The sequence below is a fragment of the Oreochromis aureus genome, linkage group 22 (genome assembly GCF_013358895.1).
Source record: "Oreochromis aureus strain Israel breed Guangdong linkage group 22, ZZ_aureus, whole genome shotgun sequence".
Lineage (NCBI taxonomy): Eukaryota > Metazoa > Chordata > Actinopteri > Cichliformes > Cichlidae > Oreochromis > Oreochromis aureus.
Window position 1 is genome coordinate 4,513,741 of NC_052962.1, and position 20,380 is coordinate 4,534,120.

General features: G+C 39.5%; 2 protein-coding genes across 2 annotated transcripts; one reads left to right on the forward strand and one right to left on the reverse strand.

Moving 5' to 3' along the window:
* Window positions 1–90: 90 nt before the first annotated feature.
* Window positions 91–2,771, forward strand: mrps18b (mitochondrial ribosomal protein S18B). The gene is made up of 7 exons (XM_031749988.2): window positions 91–317; window positions 800–968; window positions 1,070–1,167; window positions 1,258–1,326; window positions 1,878–1,944; window positions 2,030–2,089; window positions 2,453–2,771. Exons 1-7 carry the CDS (start codon window positions 237–239, stop codon window positions 2,647–2,649), a joined length of 741 nt encoding a protein of 246 aa, XP_031605848.1. The 5' UTR covers window positions 91–236; the 3' UTR covers window positions 2,650–2,771.
* Window positions 2,767–19,943, reverse strand: abcf1 (ATP-binding cassette, sub-family F (GCN20), member 1). Its single transcript, XM_031749987.2, has 25 exons — window positions 19,696–19,943; window positions 17,198–17,244; window positions 17,033–17,110; window positions 16,568–16,685; window positions 16,454–16,485; window positions 16,269–16,358; window positions 15,192–15,263; window positions 14,349–14,429; window positions 14,174–14,269; window positions 12,616–12,738; window positions 11,903–12,003; window positions 9,598–9,683; window positions 9,365–9,504; window positions 8,617–8,765; window positions 8,458–8,541; window positions 7,717–7,841; window positions 7,480–7,592; window positions 6,986–7,160; window positions 5,830–5,904; window positions 5,331–5,401; window positions 5,214–5,246; window positions 4,577–4,745; window positions 4,421–4,485; window positions 4,258–4,330; window positions 2,767–3,158 (listed from the first exon to the last, which is right to left on the reverse strand). The coding sequence occupies exons 1-25, from the start codon at window positions 19,754–19,756 to the stop codon at window positions 2,992–2,994; spliced, it is 2,424 nt and encodes an 807-aa protein (XP_031605847.1). The 5' UTR covers window positions 19,757–19,943; the 3' UTR covers window positions 2,767–2,991.
* Between the last annotated feature and the right edge of the window lie 437 nt (window positions 19,944–20,380).

A 20,380-nucleotide genomic window follows, 5' to 3' on the forward strand; every position in this document is an offset into this window, starting at 1 on the left:
TGGCGACTAGTCTTTTTGTTTGTCACGTGCTATAGATGTCACATGCTCATGCTAACGGGAACGCCTCATTTTCAAAATACTCGTCCTTATTCAACTAATTAAAATGAAAATGGCAGGGTTGAGTTTTGCATCAACTAAGATTGATTTATTACCGAAATGATTTAGATTTAGATTATATACTTGAGAAAGCAACTTAACCTTTCACCTTTCACCTGTAACCCGGGTAGGATCTGAAAATGGCTACCTCCATGAAGTACATCGCGACGTTTATATGTCGTGTGTCGCCTTCAATTTCACATTCTGTTCGTCAGTATCAGGTATTACATTTCATTAAAATGTTCAACGATGTGACGTATATGGTCGAATATTAAGTGGGGGAAATATGCTGGATGCTGCCTTGTTGTGCAGTACCGCTTTTGTTAGTGCTGTGGTCTTTCGACAGAGGTTTGGTCCATTGGTTCTAGGGATATGAGATGTTTGTTTTTCAGTGAGGCATAATAAACACTAACAGTGAAATATTTAAGTTCATGTTTTTTATCACGATAGTGTTTTAGCTGGTCTTTAGTTGGTGTATGCTCCAGTACAGATCTATATCACGCTGCTCCTGCCAAGAGGGGGGTATTTTAAAAAAAAAAAAATTACAGCTTAGTGACACTTCATTTGATTAAACTGGGGTTGATATACAAGTTCTTTAGAAGTAGAATCTAAAAAGTTTTTCAAAATTCTTGAATGGATTTAGGCTACATTTATGAAGAGGATGTTTTAGTGGTGTGATGAGGTAATTTTCTTGTGCTTTCAGTCCCGCCTACAGAGGCTACCTGCAAGGACATGTCTTTCTTTGTCTCCATTTATCCATCCCAGACACTCTTACTGCAAAGCAGCATCGCTTCAGAACGAGGCTGTTGCTCAGGCTACTGAGGCTTTAGCCCGCTACAAGGACAGGCCTTGGGATTACCTGGAGAGTGAAGGTAATTTAAGGGAAAATAAGTGTTGTCCGTATAGGTACCTCAACAGACGTGTTGCCTTCAGTCCAAATTTGTGATCTAATTGCTTTTCCTTACCCTGACAGAGTATATTGAAAGGTATGGAAGCAGTCCAGTGTGGGCTGACTACAGGAGGAACCACAAAGGAGGCATCCCCCCTCAGAAGACTCGCAAGACTTGCATTGTAATATTTCTGTTTTTTTGTCTTTTTTTAACCACAGATCACTCATGTTAAGTTTGTCATATAAAATAACCAGGGCACTTGTATCTCTAGAGAGGTGACAAGATATGTGGAAACCCGTGCCCAATTTGCCGTGATCCAAACATCATCATTCACCATCAGGTGGGTTACTCTTTTGGTCTCAAACACACAGACTAATGACTTGGAGAATATTGAAGTTTTCTGTATTGAGCCGGGGCTTTTGGGGCTTTTTAAAAAAATAATAATATTGTCATTATGATGTAAACAGTTTTTATCTCAGCGACAGGCCAATATCAGTAGTTTTATTATACAGCATCACTCTACCTTTGGTGCCAAAACACTGCGTTTTAACCCAACAGATTTCATGGACGTGGTTGGCAAAAATAAATTGCATGTCTGATTTGTCTGCAGATCAGTACCTTAGTTTTTTTTTGACAGTAACGAAAAGAATGAAGCAGAATGAGAATATTTTGTCAGCTTCTTCTCTCAGTAATGAATGCCATGATCATGGAGTGTCTTTATGACAGTTTGGTCTTAACCATGCACATTAGCAGCCTGCTGGAGGTCATTTTGTAGGACGGTGGTCCTCATACAAACGAGTAGATACTGGTCCTGTGGCTGCGTTGTTACCCTGCTATGGTCCTCTCCAGCTCTTCATGTGTAACAGTGCATCATCTGTTGTTCTCTTGCAGAATGTGAAGTTGTTGCAGCAATTCATTAGTCCCCACACTGGAATGGTGTTGGATTCCACTCGAACTGGTAAGTCATAACACCACCAAAGTTAGGAAGTGTATTAATGCAGCAGGATGTTCCATTCATGTTCTGATGGTTCTGCCACCTTCAGGTGTGTGTATGAAACAGCAGAAGCAGCTAAATGAGGCTATTAACACAGCACAAGATCACGGTAGGTAAATCGTGATCGCCTTAGTTGCCACTCATCTCCGCCAGCTCCTGTTTGCATTTATAGCACTTTTTAAAATAAGCACACCTTCTTGCACTAAAGTGCACTAATATTTTTTAGTGCAAGCATACAACTACCATCTTATGTGCAACCCAGCTGGATTTGTATCTTTAATTTCCAACTAAGATACATGCTAGGTAATTGGCTCAGTCTTAAAGTATAGTTTCAGTCTGCAAGTTAAGAACTATGACCTCAAATGTAGTTTTATTTGCTGTTAGAAATAAAATGAAATGACATGAGTGGTAAGTTATAGCTAATGATGAGAGAACACATCCATAATTTTAAAATAACACTCTTCTCTTCTAGGCTTACTTTCTTTTCAGATTCCATATGTGGAATTTTCAGGGGAGGACTACTCCAATTCCCATGATGCTGTGGGCTCCACACCACCACCTCCATCCTTAACCTTAGGTGACAACTGGTATAAATGGTATGGGGAAATACTTCCTGATGAGAATGAAGTGGCTAAAGTCAAGAAGAAGTATAAGGCTTACTTAAAGTGATCGAGGCACTGATCATGCTGTCATAAAGAGACCTTTCGCAAAATTATTTTGTTTTTAGCCCCTGTGATGTTTATTCTACAGGTGTGCACAAAGTTGTACAATAAACCACAATGAAAATTGAATCACTTCCTGTTTTATTTAAGTAGATTATAATTCCAGACATTTTATCACCTACATATTTATAATCCAGTATCTGTGCAACTTCAACCCCATAAAGATGTTACAGTCCACAGGAAGATAACACATGGGCCAGAAAATCCTTATTATGTGTGCTTACACACGCTCTACCAGCCCGTCCACACTGGAGTGCTCAGCAGGTGTGTGCCCTGGCATCAGCTCTGATCATGGATTGACCTTGCTGACCACGGTCTCTCCCAAAGCTTCCAGCACCTCCCGCTTATAGTCATCAAAGTCTCCGTCAATCTGGTTGATGGTACAGTCCTCCACCACCCAGAGCTGGCACTGTGTCTCTGTGATGAGCCGTGCATCGTGACTCACAATAATCACAGCTGGACAAGAAGGTCAAGATGTTAATGCTCCGATACACACTGGAGTCTAAAGATTTATTGATAAAACCCAAGCTCATTCATTCTTTTGAGTAAGAGGCAGAAATGCAGTACAAATATATTTTAACTCACTACACGTCTACATGTATCCCTAGCTGCCTACTCCATGATGTCGCAGAAGTCCCTACTTTTTCCATTTACGACTTTGGTGCTGGTTAAGAAAGAGTTGTAATTACTTTTCCATGTATATAATAATTCTGAACGTCCACACAGTGACCGTGTGGATGCATAACTTTGTGAATGTGATAACTTCAAATTGATATGGGTATGTCTGCTAGGAGGCCTTTATTGCAGCGGTCCCCAACCTCCTTGTCACGAGTCGTTTGGTACCAGGCTGCGAGAGTTGAGGTTCGGGTGTGAAATTTATGGTTTTCATGGTTTTTATCGTTAACTCTGTTTCCCTGGGTTTTTTCCCGTGTTGTAGTTGTGTGTCTTATTTTGAAAGAAATATTTACGCGTTACCATAGTGACTAGAGACCATTAGGGGTAAAGAGGAGGATGTTACTCTCAATGTTGTTGGTGCATTTCAGGAGGACGCTGCTAATAAAGTTACACAATTACACAGTGATTTCACGTTTATTATTATATTTACAAAATACCACAGTTTTTGTCTTGGTCGTATCATTTTATTTTGTTGTATTTATCCGTGACTCCTTAAAGGCCGGTTCATGAATATATTGTCTGACATTAAACTGGTCTGTGGCGCAAAAAAGGTTGGGGACCGTTGCGTTATTGTACTCATAAACCCCTCGTAGCAGACACACCCATATCATTTCGAAAGGTACTGCCCAAGTCAGGAGTATGAGGAGTAATCAGAGGGATGAAGTAATTTAAAATAAAAATATTTCCCAAATATGGGATAAATAAAGAGTTTCTTAATTGTTCCACATACACCTTCCTTAGTCCTGCTTTTCATCTAGCACTTTTCATCAAGCATTTGAAATAATGTGTGAATTATGTGAGCACTTATTCTTGAGGTTAATCCACGAAGAACTGGTAAGAATAGCCATTTTTACTGAACTAATCGAGCAACCAGTCTTACCTCCTTTGTATTCATTGATAGCTTCTGATAAAGCATCGATTGATTCAATGTCCAAATTGTTGGTAGGTTCGTCCTGTGAGATGAGAAGACGAGAAGCGGTTAATCAACAAGATAGTAGATAGTATTGATCAACAGGGAGAGCAAAAGACTGAACAATGCTTACCAAGATCAGTACGTCAGGCTGACGACAGGCTAGTTCAGCAAACACTACTCTGGCTTTCTGACCACCTGACGAAGACAAAATTCAGACACTATTAGAAAATATTTCCTTCACAAGACAGTACAATAAACATTCTCGTTCACTCGTTTATGTTTATACCAGAGAGTTTGGAGATCTGAATGGTGTGGGCGTGGCTCTCGAGGCCAAAACGTCCCAGGCACTTCCTGCCATCCTGGTAGGGAAGATTGAAGTTCCTCATCAAGTACTCTGTGGCCGTTTCCTCCATGTTAAGCTGATCTGCATACTGCTGGTTAAAGAAGCCCACTTTCTGCACACAGAAAAAAAAAGTCTACATGTTAGCTGAATAAAACAGTATTTCAGGTTTTCACACGGGCTATAGTTTCAGTATTTTCTAGTAAAACAGAAGGCAAAGTTTTGTGGTCTACAAACTGAGAGCAGCAGGACTTCTCTTCACATAATTTTGGGCAAAGTTAACCTTGGTTTCATCTATCCGAACAGTTTTTTCTCAACTTTCCAGCCTCTTTGTAGATTTTTGTAACCTGACATGTGCTACAGCAGCCACAGCTGGGTTTTAGACATATGCTCCCACTGAATTTAAACACAGTGGGAGCAGATCAGGCGAAAGAAGACAGCAGAGTAAGACAGGACTAAAAGCCAAAGTACGGGAGAGAATGTCCAGTTACATCTGAGCTGCTGAAAGTGGGGTACTATATATCTAAATGGTTGCAACTGTTAAAAAGTAAAACCCTTAAAGCATCAGTAGGAAGTTACTCACCAGCCGATGATTCTTCCTCATCTCACCTTTAGTCTGAAAAGTGAAACATCCAGTTAAGTCAGCAGATTGTAAGTTTTTGTAAATTAGAATATTACAGCTTTACATCTCCAGCCTTACAGGATTTAATTTGCCAGTAAGCAGTAACAGCAGGGTACTCTTTCCAACACCATTGGGTCCAACTATACAAACTACAGCAGGAAGAGAAGAGAGAAATAAAACTTAATACATGACAGAACACTGTACAACATAAAACAAACTCATGTATAACCACGTATCTTTTCATGTCACAATCTCATTCACAACAACACAGTGAGCTCCTTTAGTGCATCCACATTTAGTTTAGAAGATGCTAGGTAACAGGTAGTGATGTAATCCTTACTGTATAGAAATGTGTATCACAAGCCTACAAGCAATAACATGGTATACAATCTGGATAAAACAGAAAGACGCGAATCAAAATCTCAATGTCTTTGATCTGAAAGTTTTGGGGTTTTTTCAAGCTTTATTTTCAGTTATCTTAAATGCCATTTATGTGTAGACGACAGGCTAAAACTCTCAAGTTTACCAAAATACCCGATTACTTACTGAAAGTGTTCTTATGAAGCGGAATACTTACTCCTCGATTCCATGTCGATACCAAAGTCCACATTTTTGAACAGCAGCTTCTGACCCTCGTAGCCAAAGTCTACACCTGCAGGTGGCACAAATGTTTTCATCAACAAGATGAAATTAAAACAAGCTACAGGAAATCTTCTATATTATTGCTTTTCAGTCCTAAAGATAGCATCATTTAAAGTATTTACTGAACACACATAGAGTACACTAGTTAACTGCTTTATGTTAACATTTATGTTAACAGGACCCATGGATGGAACCAAAATCACAGTAGGTAACCTGTCAGAGGAAAGAGTAACAAATAAAGACATGAGTGCTTTCATCTACTCACTATACTGGTGAAGTAAGTAGATGAACTAACCTTGAAAATGCTAAAAATAAAAGACAAAACATTTTTTTTATTTATCCTTTTTCATTTCATTCAAGTGTATTATTTTGGCTTAGCTCAATTTTTTTAATGAAAGAATGAAAGAAGCACTTGCAGAAGTTTAGGTACTGACTACATGGTCAGCAGTAACCATGGCCATAAAAACATGGATAGATATATATACGAATGAAGTGTTTACACAGTTTGGGTAAAGACTTATTAGGCGATCATTGTGTGGTTTCACTAAAGAATGTCCAATACGGTGGGAGCAGTAGCAACTGTTGCCTGGGATACACAGATGGACCAGAAAACTGTGGACAGACCAATACCTCATGATATGGATGGATGAGCTAAAGAAGAAACCTTGTTTAATTCTTTTCTGCATAAAAACACTTAATGATGAGGTTAGAAATTCCAGTTTTTCAAATGTAACAGAGACTCAAAGGAACCAACACCAACCCATACCAGGCCAAACAATAGGATTGAACAATACGTTTTCCATGTTTTTTTCAAAGTTAGTTTACACAGTGGAACTGTAACCACAGGGAAAAAAAAACACACACACACACACACACACACACTATGGCAAGATGGCAGTGGAACAGTGAGGAAGATTTCTACATTAACTTCCTGCCCATCTCTTACTAATTTGTTTACAAAGATTTGGTTTATGGGTGCCCAGACCACAGTAAGCTCTGTTTCACATGTCGCTTGTCCTGAAACATTTCCTGTATAGCTGGGAATCAGAGTGAATAGACTGAATGCCTGGAGCATATGCGCATGTTCTTACTATGCAGTCCCAGTATGGGCGGTGACAGAGGAGGTGGGTTGGGGAAGGTGAACTTTACGGTGTACTCTTTGGGTCTTTTCAGCAGCTCTGTGGCCTCCTGGCTCTCCTCCTCCTGACCTCCCTTCTTCTTGCCTTTTAGCTGCTTTCTGGTCAGGGCCTCCTTAGTCTGTTTCTCCTGAAATGGAACAACATAAGTGATGTCAGCAGGGAAATTAGCCTTACAATAGATGGATAAAAGTGTCACCTGGAAATTGATTAGTATTTTGCTGAGTCTAGACCTTGCAGGCATATTATAGCAGCATTAACTGCGACAGAATGATCAGCTGATCATAGTACCAATTAAAAACACCACAACTTGGTTCCCCTGACACAGCCTAAACGGTTGGATTTTGTTTAAATTTTAAATTCTTCTTTCCCTAGTTGAAAAGACTGTACTTTTGTAACTAATTTATTTGGTGCTCAATTTGTTTGAGTGAAGAGAAAGCCATACTCACAGCCTGTTTGGTAGACTTGCCACCAGCCTTCAGCTCTTTGAGTTTCTTCTCCTGTTTCTCGTACTGTTTCTGCAGTTCTTTCTGCTTCTGCACGTACATCTTCTTGAAGGTCACTTAAAAATATGAAGAAGAACTGAGGTGAAGCTGTTCTAATGTCTTTAACTAAATCACATAGTTTCGCACAGACTTCTCTCTCTGCAAGTAATTAGTGACTAGTGATGATACATTGTCACTTACAATAGTTCCCTCTGTAATAGTAAAGTTTCTGGTTGTCTAAGTGGACGATATCTGTACACACATCGTCAAGAAAACTCTGGTCATGGGAAACTATGAGGAGAGTCTTCTTCCAGCCTTGAAGGTAGCTGCAGGTGGGAAAGAGAATAGTCAATAATAACAAATGAGTCACATTACTAATACTGAAGCTACTTTCATAGCTGATGGAAGCTGTAGACTGTAGGAAAGAAAAATGTGTTTTTTCTGTACAGCAATTTAAATAAATTAACAACAAATCATGGCAATGTTGTTTAATTCATTTTTCACATGAACCAAATTTAAATGAGTTAAGAAATAATTAAGATAAGACCTACTTGTCCAAAATTATGCAATAATAATAATAATAATAATAATAATAATAATGACAACAACAACAACAACAATAATAATAATAATAATAACAAAAATAATAATAATAATAATAATAATAACAATAATGGTTAAATGTCAATTAATTCGCTGAAATCGGAGTAAGAAAAAGGGAACAACGAGGGAAGGACAGAAGAACAGGAAGTTCTTTCCAACACCACTGGTTCCAACGACACAAGTTGGAAACTGAATGGAACTACACCATAATTAGAGACTTGAGTCTCTTTCACAGTGAGAAGTATGCTAACATGTTTCATGTGCTCTAATAAGAGGATACACAAATTTAAAATTGTTACATTTAAATTATCTGTTATTAGTTAGAAAGATGACTCGTACTTGTTAAGCCAGATAACGGCATTCAGGTCCAAGTGGTTGGTGGGTTCATCCAACATCAGTAAAGTGGGTTCCATGAACAGGGCTCTGTGGGCACAGAAGTTAAGTTTGAGACAGGTTTATGCAACACCAGTTCCAGTGAGGATGTTTGCTACAGCGTACCTGGCCAGGGAAACTCTCATTCTCCAGCCTCCAGAAAACCTCTTGGTGGGTCTGTTCTGCATCTCAGGAGTGAATGACAGACCAGCCAATATCCTTCTCGCCTTGGCCTCAGCTGCTGCAGCACCTATTGCCCTCAACTCTTCATAGACCTGTGGAGAGAAAAGTCAGACAATCAGATTGGTGATCCTTACTGACCTGTGTGCCACCAAAGGACTCTTAATATGTGTCCCTTATTAAATGGGAAGGCTGTCGACAATTAAGGGAAGCACCGTCTGCCAGAACATTGTGAAGAATTATTTTACTGTTGGTTGGTTTTCCCAGTAATTCTGTTTAAGCTGGTTAGTTCATTTCTAACCTGACAGTATTTTTTGTATATCACAGTTGCTACAAGGGGGATCTCTTTTAATTTTACAGTGGCTGTTTTCCCCATTTTGACTTCATTTATTTAACTGATATATTAAAGAATTTGATATCACAATCTCAAATAATTTTAAACAAATAAATGTCAAATGTTACATCTCTACCTAGCCTTTGGCTCAGCAATGAAAGAACTGAAATACATTGGCATGCCCAAGGGTGTCTCTGCTGACAGTGCTGTATTAACTTACTGTTAATGCATTTAAAGTTGAAGGTTAACTTATGGCCACCATAAATTAAGCAGCCTTTGTTAGTTTGTAAAATATGGTAACAGGACTATGTTAATAAGATGTATACTGTATCAGGTCTGGTAGTACACATGGACACCAACCTTATCCAGCCTCTCGGCTACACTATCCTCTCCCTTTTCCAGACGAGCTTGGAGCTGTTTCTCCTCTTCGAGAAGCTTCAGGCGGCGGGTGTCCGCCTTTAGCACCGCCTGAACTGCTGGCGTGTCATCGGCTACCACCTCTAACAAACAAAAGCATTCCACAGAGTCAGTGGGTTATAACAAAGGGCACACGGCAGAAAAACGACAGAGCACAAGAGGGACTTATCACCTACCCTGTTCACACAGCAGTACATCAATGTTAGGAGGAATACTGAGAGCTCTATTAGCTATATGCTTCAGTAGAGTGGTCTTTCCTTTTCTGAAAGAGAAAATGAACACCAAGTAAAAAAAAAAAAAAAACATTGAAGCACACATATATATTTAAAAAATTCCCCTCTCGCCCCTGCAGGCGGTCCCTGTTGCTGTCATTCGGTATCACTACATCTATCACTATGGCTGTCTTCTTCCGCTTGTCTACCACCACTATGTCCGGTTGGCTATCCATCACCATTTTGTCCATCTGTATCTGAAAGTCCCACAGGATCTTAGCTCGGTCATTCTTCACCACCCTGGGGGTGTTTTGACTTCGGAACTTCTAGGCCGCATTCGGCACAGATGTTCCTGTATACTATGCCGGCCACTTGGTTATGGCGTTCCATGTATGCCCTGCCTGCTAGCATCTTGCACCCTGCTGTTATGTGCTGGATTGTCTCAGGGGCATCTTTACGCAGCCTGCAGCTGGAGTCTTGCCTGGTGTGATAGACCCCAGCCTCTATGGATCTTGTGCTCAGAGCTTCTTCCTGTGCTGCCATGATTAGTCCATCTGTGCTGTCTTTCAGTCCAGCCTTGTCCAGCCACTGGTAGGATTTCTGGATGGCAGCCACCTCCGCTATCTGCTGGTGGTACATACCGTGCAGGGGCCTGTCCTTCCATGATGGTTCCTCCTCCTTCTTGGGTTTCTGCTGCTTGAGGTATTCACTTAGCACGCGGTCGGTTGGGGCCATCTTACTGATGTATTCGTGGATGTTTGTTGTCTCATCCTGGACTGTGGTCCTGATGCTCACCAGTCCCCAGACTCCTTTCTTCTGCTTAGCGTACAGCCTCAGGGTGCTGCACTTGGGGTAAAACTTGCAGGTACTTAGTGGTTGGAGCTATATAATTTGTGAAGTGCTCAACCAATGGCCCCTCATGTGTCGACACTGTGTGGCACTTTGGCCGATTGTGCCCCTCTTAGTTTTGTGCCCCTCCATTTTAATGGTATTCCAATATAGAAGCTCAGAGACATGCAGGTATACAGAGGAAGACGTTGGAACAGTTTAAAAACTTGAGTGTTTGTGGAACAAGCCCATTCAAAGTCTTGGCTTATAGTTTTCACTTCTCTCTTTCTACATCAGCGCTTATGTGGTGATATTGTCTGAGTGGCGACACCTATCGTTCAGGAGAATACTGCAGCGGCTTAACGGCGGTTATAAATATAAGTGACTGTGAGACGAGGTTGCGGCAGAGAGCAAAGTGACCATTGTGACGGTAGCTGCTCTGCACTTTACACCACATCCTCAACCAAACTTCAATATAGCATTTTTTAAAAGTAATCTATGGTGATTAAATGTATTGCCCACTGTGGGTGCATCGTGAAATCGTAAAATTAAATGTTATATATAAAAAAGGGTTTTCAGGAAATATTTTTTAATCTTCATTTCGATGCCATATGTCAAGACAAAGTGGGATTAAAACAATGCTTTTTAATTATCCAGAAAATGTCCCTCTAAACAAGACATTCAGAGAGGCAGCCTATTAAGATGTCAAAACCAGATATTAGTCACTCAACCAATTTTAAATTCCAAATGAGCAGTGTGCCAAATGGTTTTTGTTCGTTAGAGCTGCTTCTGCAAACACTAAAAGAGGAAAATGTCAATCATGTATATTTAATCTCTGTTATATTCTGGATATTTATATCAGAGCTATTTCATATATTTTTTAACTTTGTGATATATTGTATTATTTAATTGAGTTCAGTCTGTTACTGTTCTTATTGTCTTGGAGCGACTGTAACCACAGTATTCTCATTGTGATTGTGAAAATATCATACAGCCAAGACAACCACGTTTCTTGTTGACCGTAAGAGTGAGAGAGTCTTCGCATCTGAAAGATTAATAGACATTGTCCCCACCACAACAATAGAAAAATCCCTACTGTTTGTAAACTGTGCAGCTAAAGTAGCTAATGTTACTATCATGGTTGAAAACACACCCACAAGGCAGAGCTATGTGAAAAAAATTCTGAAAATGAAAAGATTCAAAGTGATCTGAAAAAAATAAGATAGCTAAATAAAATAAGATATTCTGTGCAATAGTGCAATTTGAGTGGCTTCATATAATTTCATCCATTTGCTTTTCTTCTCTTCCATCCAAATACTGTACATTAATATAGCCAAATTCCCAAAAGTTAGTTATGAAATGACAGAGCAAGTTTGAAACTGGTACTGAAAAGTGTCTGTGCTGTACACTGCTAAAGTACTAATGACAAAAAGATATTTACCCATTTGGTCCAACTAAACCATATCTTCTTCCTGCCACAATCAGAAGGTCAGCATTGACGAAGAGCTCCTTGCCATGAGCAGATATGCTGAACCTCTCCAGCTAAAATACACAAAGCAGACTGTCACTGACAGAGATCAGAAAGAATCCTTTAGGAACAGTCTGAAAACAATCTGTCATTCAGAAATTTAAAAAAGCAAAATGAAGAAAACAAAAATAAATGAGCAATTCCTATACCTAGTTAATTTTTACCCTTTTCAGTACACAGGCATATGAAATGAAAGTTTTCAAGGAGGCTAATTGCAGAACTGGGAAAAACTAAGTACATCCTAAGTAAAGATAATCCACTTTGACCGGAATTAAAAGGACCACCTGTACAAACAGGTTCAGTTCTGAAGTTTTGTTTGTTGGTCTGGTGTGTGTTAACACAATCTTTCTTGCAGATTCACCCCAAGTTCAGATCGTGCAATGCTTCGGGAAATGTAAAAGAACCCAGCGGAATTTACAGGCCTGAGTTAGCATGTGAAATATTAAAGTTCATGATAGCACAATGAGGAAAAAGACACAAATGGCTTGTTTGGAGGGGCTTTCAGGAAAGGTGCTTAGACAAGCTAATAAATCATGGGGTGTACTTAGTTTTTCAAAGAACTTTACAGAACAGAATTTCAGACAGTAGTCGTAGAACACTGCAAGTATCAGGAAAACTATAATAACCTTGATATCCGAGGCGTTCTCCAGCATGGCCTGTCTGGAAGACATCTCAGCCTGGGAAATGGAGAAATCTCCTTCCAGTGCATTCTGAGCACGGACACTGGCCACCTGACGCTCATACTCCATCTGAAAGGACAGGCGGACACACGGATGCACAAACACACAAATGAGAACAACAGCAAGGCACAAAATATGCTAATTACATCAGATCCACAGAGATTATACCCGTGACCCCACAGTGATGCCATAGCATCCTATGGTGCCTACAAAAATGTGTACGATTCTGCAAGTGTTGCTCTTATAATTTCATTTCAGACTGACTGAGCATAAACAATGATGATGAAGTCTTCTAACTCTGAAAGGCAGTTGCACTATATAGGCCTTCACATGCATTTGAACTTAGTCACATTCCATTCTTCATCCATTGGGTTTAATATGATGTTAGACTAGCCTTTACAGCTTTAACAACTTCAGCTCTTCTGGGAAAGCTTTGCACAAGGTCTAGGAATGTTTATGGGAATTTTTGACCATTCTTCCAGAAGAACATTTATGAGGTCAGACAGTGCTGAAGGCTTTGTTCACAGTCTCCATTCTAATTCATCCTAAAGGTGCTCTTCCAGGTGCATTTTGTTGCCTTGTACTTGTGACATGTGCAATGACAATAAAGTTGAATTCTATTCTATTCTAGGTCAGAACTCTGTGAATGACAGTCTAGTTCTTCCACACCAAACTCGCTCATCCGTGTCTTTATGGACCTTGCCCTGTGCACTGGTGCGCTCTCATGTTGGAAAAGGAAGGGGCCGTCCCCAAACCTAACAGAGCTGAGAGTATAAATTTGTCTAAAATGTCGGTATACTGAAACATGGAGAGTTCCTTTTACTGGAAGTAACTCCTGAAAAACAACCCCACAACATAACCCCTTCTCCACCAAACTTTACACTTGGCTCTATGCAGTCAGACAAGTACCGTTCTCCTGGTAACCTCTTACTCATCCATCAGATTGCCAGATGAAGAAGCTTGATTCATCAGTCCAGAGGACATGTCTCCACTGCTCCATTCCACTCACTTGGTGATGTAAGGCTTGTATATGCAGCTGGTGGCCATGAAAACTGATTCCATGAAGCTTCCTGTTCTTGAGCTGATCTCTGAGCAAAGTTTGGAGGTCTGCAGTGATCGACTCTGCAGAAAGTTGGTGACGTTTACGCACTATATCCTTCAGCATCTGCTGACCCCGCTCTGTCATTTTATGCGGCCGAGTTGCTGTCATTTCCGATCACTTCCAATTTGTTATAATACCACTCAGATTGACTGTGGAATATTTAGTATGCAGGAAATTTCACAACTGGACTTGTTGCACAGATGGTATCCTATCATGTCACCCTGCTGGAATTCACTGAGCTCCTGAGAGCGAACCATTCTTCACAAATGTTTGTAGAAGCAGCAATGCTTGATTTTACACACCTGTGACCATGGAAGCGATTGAAATACATGAATTCAATTAATTATATAGGTTTGGCAGTTCTCTTAACAATTCTGACACAACAGCATAGAGAGTAATTACCTGTTTTTTCTTCTTCTTCTTCTCCTTTTTGGTGAGATTAGCATACAGGTCATCCTCTGGCTTCTTGGCCTGCTCTGCGATGACATCCTCTGCACTCTGAGGATAATAGTCAGAAAAGGTTTATCCACTAAGCAAAGAAGAGAAGAGAAGACAACACCCTTGGAGAAAGACTTACCATTGTGGTGTCACCTCTGTTACTACCCTCCTCTTCCATATCTTCATCCATGCTACGTGGTCTCTGAGCAGTTTTCTCTTTCTACGTGAACAGATTGAAAACCCATCATTAGAGAAAAAGCAAACCAACTCCAACATCTCCACCATTATTCAACAGATGTCATTCCTCTTGTGCTGTTGTCCAACTTCTTCATGTTACAGTGACTCTAAGATTTTAAAATAGTAACTGACTGGTACTTGTTTGGTTCTAGGTGTTGCACCTTTTAATTTTTGTAATGTCTCACGGCTGCTGCCAAGAAGACATTTGTATATGATTGTGTTGGTTCTTAAACTCCGTTTTAATAATATATCAGTACAGATACTCACAGATTATACAAAGGGAGATATTACAACAGTCTGAAAAGATGAAAGTTTCTCGACAAGTTCTGTTTACATGTCTCTTCCTTTTAATAAGGGAATTCTTCTTTCTCACTACGTGCTTAGGCAGGCAATCACCTTAAAGGTTTCTCACTTATATTGTGGGGGTTCATACTTTTAAAATTTCTCATTTCAAGTCTTTGAACTGTGATGGCTGAAATGACAACTACTGCAAATAAATTTTATACCGAGCAGTTAAGGCTAATAAAATGCAATATAAAAATGTAGTCCACTGACATTTAATAAACTAAGGCCAAAGCTAAGAAGCAAACAGAAGAGAGATGAACAGACAGAGATGCTACAGATTCAAATAAAACTGTGATTAATGCCACTGTAACCCTCGGCACAAACATAAAGTTTGCCATATAGACATTATTTGCTCAGCAAGACACACATTGACAGAGGTATGGATGTGAGCAGGACTCACCTTGGACTTAACTTCAGCCTTCTTGGTCTTCTTTGTAGGTTTCTCTTCAACATCCTCCTCATCAGACCCTGACTGACAGTAAAATAATCAGAAACTGCTGTTTAGTAAAGTGTGAAATGTCTGCAGACCAATATTACAGACAAGACATATTAAATGTCCAGCAGTAGACCGATGCAAACATGCATTTTTCAAAAAGAAAACAAAGGGGGGCAAAGGGATGGAGATCCAGTTTCACCATCCGTGAAGACAGGTCATGTGTGGCATCGACAGAAACCTCCGAATCTCAGCTAAAAGCACAAAAGCACATCTACAACCACCAAACACAGCAAAAACAACAAACAACAGAACAGAACAGTTACGGCAAAATGACCATAAAAACAAACTAACAAACTACCAACCCATGAGTTCACGCGACTTTAACCAAGTAGACAACACATTTTCTAAAGGCCGAGATCACACAGATTCCAAAACTGCAAAGTTCGTCACGCTCCGACCAAAATTCACTGAGCCAGCCCCAAAAGAAGACAACAAACATGTTTTCACGTTTGATAAACAATAACATGAAATGAGAATCAATTCATGGACATAAACAGTCTATCTGAACTAGGAAGAACCCAGCTTATATTGTGATTTTAATGCTTTTTTCTTTTAATGCAGACTGTAGCAGACTGCTGGATATATCAACAGATGGCTTATGTCTCTATTGCATTGTCATTAACTTGTGTCCACAGTTTGAGTTTTATCCTTGTGTTTCTATGCTCTCCTTCTTTCTCTTCTCCTTCCTGCACCACCCAACCAGTTGCAGCAGAGGGCTTCTTTTGTTTGGTTTCTTGCTAGAAAGGAGTTCTTCCTGTGCTTGTTCACAGGGGATCGTCTGATTGTTAATACTGCAACGTTCTTCTCTTATATTATAAAGCCCCTAAAGGCAACTGCTGTCTGTTGTCTGCATTGGTAATATATATATTTATAAAATTAAATGCCTGCACTTACATAAAGCTACCGCATTATGCTCACAGACATACTGACAAGAGTACTAACTCTTAACACTCTTAACCCACATGAAATGGAGTACTGCACCTTTTTTGCAGGTTTTTCATCTTCATCCAAATCACTGTCCTCATCCTCATCACTCTGTCCTTGGCTAAGAGCAGCGAAGATGTTCCCACCCTGAAAGAGACCAGTGATGCTTTACAGTGTCTGCGTGTGAATATTGATGATGGTAGAGGTCAAGCAGAGTCTTCGTGAGTAGAGTGCTGACAAACCTTTTTCTTACTTCCTTTACTGGAGACAGTGACTGTGGAATCAAACGATAAGTACATTGAAACATTACCATACACTTTATGAGGAAAAACAATGATATTGTTTTAGAAATATACCTGAATCATGTTCCTCATCACTTGCTTCCACTGAGAGTTTTGACAGTGTCAACATGACATTTTCATCATCTGCATCGTCACCTTTTCCTTTCCGACGATCTTTCTTTTTTTTCTGAGGCTTGAAAAAAATTCAAATGTCAAAATCTTAAAGACACTACTTTTGGTGCTTTATTTAGAATTCAAGACCGGTTTGAGCTTAGTGAGACCATTGGTTTTTCAGCAGGGGCTGTTTGACCTATAGGCAGAAAGATGGATTGCTCCATCACATGCTTTTGAATGAGCTGGAATTCAATGTGAAAAAGGGTGGAGGGGAAGGGGGGCAAACAAAAAAAACACCCTACGCAATACAATTTCCAATTCTTTCCAAAGCTGCTTCTGTCTTTTTGCCTGTGTTAAGATACAGAAAGTGAATGCTGTTCTTGTCACTTTTTCAGTTGAACACCTACATGTCATTTTGATGATTACCTGTTTTCCATGCATGTCTTTCACAGGCACCACATCCACCTTTTCAGCTTTGCCATCTGTGGCAAGTTCCTCAAAAAACTGGAGAAAAACACATCCAATGAGACATATTGTCTAAAAAAACAATAATGCAACAGGTCCTAAGTATTATATTAAACATGTACTCACAGACTTTTTACCCTTTTTATCTTTCTTCCCCTTTTTCACAGTTTTTTCTGTTGAAAGAAAACCAATTTGAAATTTTACAGAAACACAACTGGGCATCAGTGATGTAAGAAATTCTATGTATAAAGCTAGAATAGTAACTGTCATAGCCTAGTAGAATGGATGAGGGAATTTACCAACAGTGTGAGGCAGTCTTAAGCATGGTATAATACTGTTCCATGTGTCACTGAGTGCAAATGTTTGCAGGGACAGTTAGTCGCCCACAGGTGGCCGTAACTCTGTTTTTGATTAATACTTGCAACCAAACATAGCATGTAGTTTTATTTACGCAGCACTGGTTTTACAGCAGGGTAATTTCAAGTTTATACAGTAGAAGAGTTTCTAAAACTCAGCCCTCCTCTAGCTAAATACTCCAAATTCACTTGAGCTGTCAATTCGATTTACCCAGATATAACTCTGCAAAACACCTGTCTCAATCTACAGTGGTCCCCCGTTTATCGCGGTAGTTACGTTCTAAAAATAACCACGGTGAAATCCAAGAAGTAGCGAGCTTTATTTTTTTAAATTATTATAGATGTTTTAAGGCTGGAAAACCCCTCACTACACACTTTATACACTTTTCTCAGACAGGCATGAACATTTTCACACTTTTCTCTCTTGTTTAAACACTCTCAAAGTTCAAACCTTTAGTCTAGTATTATAGAATGAAACCAAAGGCACCCGCAGGCGCCTTTGACGGTGCAAACCGCTTCATCGACATTGCTGTGTTTGTTGGGGAGAAAACTTACAAACATACAGTACAGCACTTCAGAGTCACAGTGCTAGCGATTGAAGAATCATTATTTAAATGATCAGCATCTGTGCTCAGAAATGTACTTTTTTTATAGTCGATTCTTCACTCCTTTCAGAGGAATTGGATCTGTAGATGAATGATGATGAGATTGTCGTCTGTTTTAACAATAGTTTCTCAACAGAAGGCTGGAGATTACACAGCCAAATCTCCTGGGAAACAGAATGGCATTGCTATACCAATCTTATCACTTAAAACTTTGCAGCTACATCTGCAGTTATCTTACACGCACACCTAGAAACCAATACAGAACAACCAATGTCCTTAACATAAATGACTGTGGGAAGAAACGCTAGGCATGTACAATGAACATGCCATCTCTATTTATATAAAGACCTTCAGGAAGGGTTAGACCACAGGATTTACTATATGCTGTCAAATCAGTTGTATTTATGTAGTATCAAATCCAAACGCAATGCCTTTCAGGCAGTTTACCATACTGAAGGCCTTAAGCATCTATGTTAAATCTAGATCGTAGGTATGTCGTAATTGCAAACCCTCTAAAATGCTGCAACATTAGCCAATGTGCACCTCCCTAGCAATTTAACTAAATCTGTGCTGACACAGCCCACAGCTATTGTGATTGGCCTGTTCACTACTGTCGATTCCTCCTGTGCATTTCCAGGTACATTTTCTCTGCAGGTTTAAAATGAATCAATGAGACAATAACAATCAGAGCCTTAATACAAGGAAATGTAAAAACCTAAGGGACAAATATCTTCGCTTAAAAAAAAGGACCACAACTCTTTATTGTGGCAGGCAATGTATACAAAACAGTTGGACACAACATGGTCTTTAACACATAAAACACTACGCAAAAGCTAGAGGGATAAAACAGACTGAATGCTGGTAAGACACTGACCACTTACATGGGTTACATAGACTCTACAAAGATTAATTACAATAATCAAAATAAGCTGTGATTTCACACTAAAGTCTGCATCAACACTCAAAAGAGGGTTGGGGAAGACTTGCCCTTTTTTCCCTCATTCTATGGATCCAAATACTTAGATGCTATGCAACATCAATTTTCTTGATATGTATATCCTGATTATTTATGCCTCACATGTTGACAAATTATGTCATTCTTTTAAAGGTTGCTTTTGTGACCAGGACAATGCAATTTTAAATGTAATTACATATTAGTTAGTGGTCACAAAAGTAAACTTTGAAAAGACTAATTCATATATTCTCTCTTTTTTTTGTTAGCTAGTACAGTCTATGTCAGACCACTTGGTAAGGATAGCGACATACCTGTCGTTCAGGTAAGGTAGAATAGTAATATCAACTTTTACTATTGGCATGTTGTTTGCTTTAAGCTGATCCACAGCAGTCTGGCATCAGGTTGTTTCCAAAGCCTGTACTCTACAATCACCAAAATGTGCTTAGAATCGACCGGTGCTGTGCCTCTGCGTGACCATATTTAAGCTAAACAGCGACTGGGTAAAAGTTGGGCTTCAACAGAATAGACAATAATCAAGATTCATGACAGTTGCGGTTATTTATGAGACAGTGACTGTTGCCAGCGTGCAGTTTTAAATGGAGACTGTAGGTTTTCGGTAGTGTTTCTGACCCTTTATCTGTGCTACTTATCGTTAACTTAGCTGTAATGCTACTTAGCCTATTGGCTAGCTTCTCACGCGTCTCTCACCAGATGCCGGGGCTGCTTCATCGTCCACCCACTCTGCTTCTTCTTTCACTTTTTTGGGCATTTTGTTATTTTAGCTACAATTTTCTGAAATTACTGCTGATAAAATTTTTCGTTTGTTTCTCTTCTTTTTTAAGCCAGTAAGCTTTCACAGCCTCACACACATGTGACACAGCGACCTGATGACGTGAAGATGTTGGCTCACCAACAACGTTAAAATTCTTCTTCGCCAAATTACTCAGTTACCACCACACTTTACCGCCACCATTGTGCTGGAAGGCCACTTCCAGAATATTTCTTTAAATACAACCGTGTTTGTTTATTTGACTAGTTTCACTTATACATTTAGATTAGGCTATTTTATTTGCAGAAAAGCACATATGAAGAATAAAGAATACAAATATGATATACCCGGGTTTAAGTAATGAAATGAATTGAAATTAGGGTTTCCTGTTCCAGAAAGAGAATTAACTTTAACACTGAGTCATTTACCATATAAACTGTAGATGATCATGTTAAATGTTAGATGTGACTCTAATCTGCTCGCTAACAGGTTTTCTTCAACAAACTCTGAATTTCTCACTGACCTTTCCCCTCCTGCTGCCCCCGAACCAGCTGACTGACACACCGATTCATTTCCTCATTCATAGAGGAGCGAATTAATTTGTACAAGTTTACAGTTTTACAA

Bases quoted from the DNA above. Each gene is read 5' to 3' on its own strand.
- mrps18b (XM_031749988.2), top strand. From the start codon at position 237: ATGGCTACCTCCATGAAGTACATCGCGACGTTTATATGTCGTGTGTCG. The intron at 969-1,069 runs GTAATTTAAGGG...TTACCCTGACAG, and splicing joins GGATTACCTGGAGAGTGAAG to AGTATATTGAAAGGTATGGA. The intron at 1,945-2,029 runs GTAAGTCATAAC...TGCCACCTTCAG, and splicing joins GTTGGATTCCACTCGAACTG to GTGTGTGTATGAAACAGCAG.
- abcf1 (XM_031749987.2), bottom strand. From the start codon at position 19,756: ATGCCCAAAAAAGTGAAAGAAGAAGCAGAGTGGGTGGACGATGAAGCA. The intron at 14,270-14,348 runs GTAAGTCTTTCT...TATTATCCTCAG, and splicing joins ACAGAGGTGACACCACAATG to AGTGCAGAGGATGTCATCGC. The intron at 7,161-7,479 runs GTGAGTATGGCT...GTTCCATTTCAG, and splicing joins GCAAGTCTACCAAACAGGCT to GAGAAACAGACTAAGGAGGC.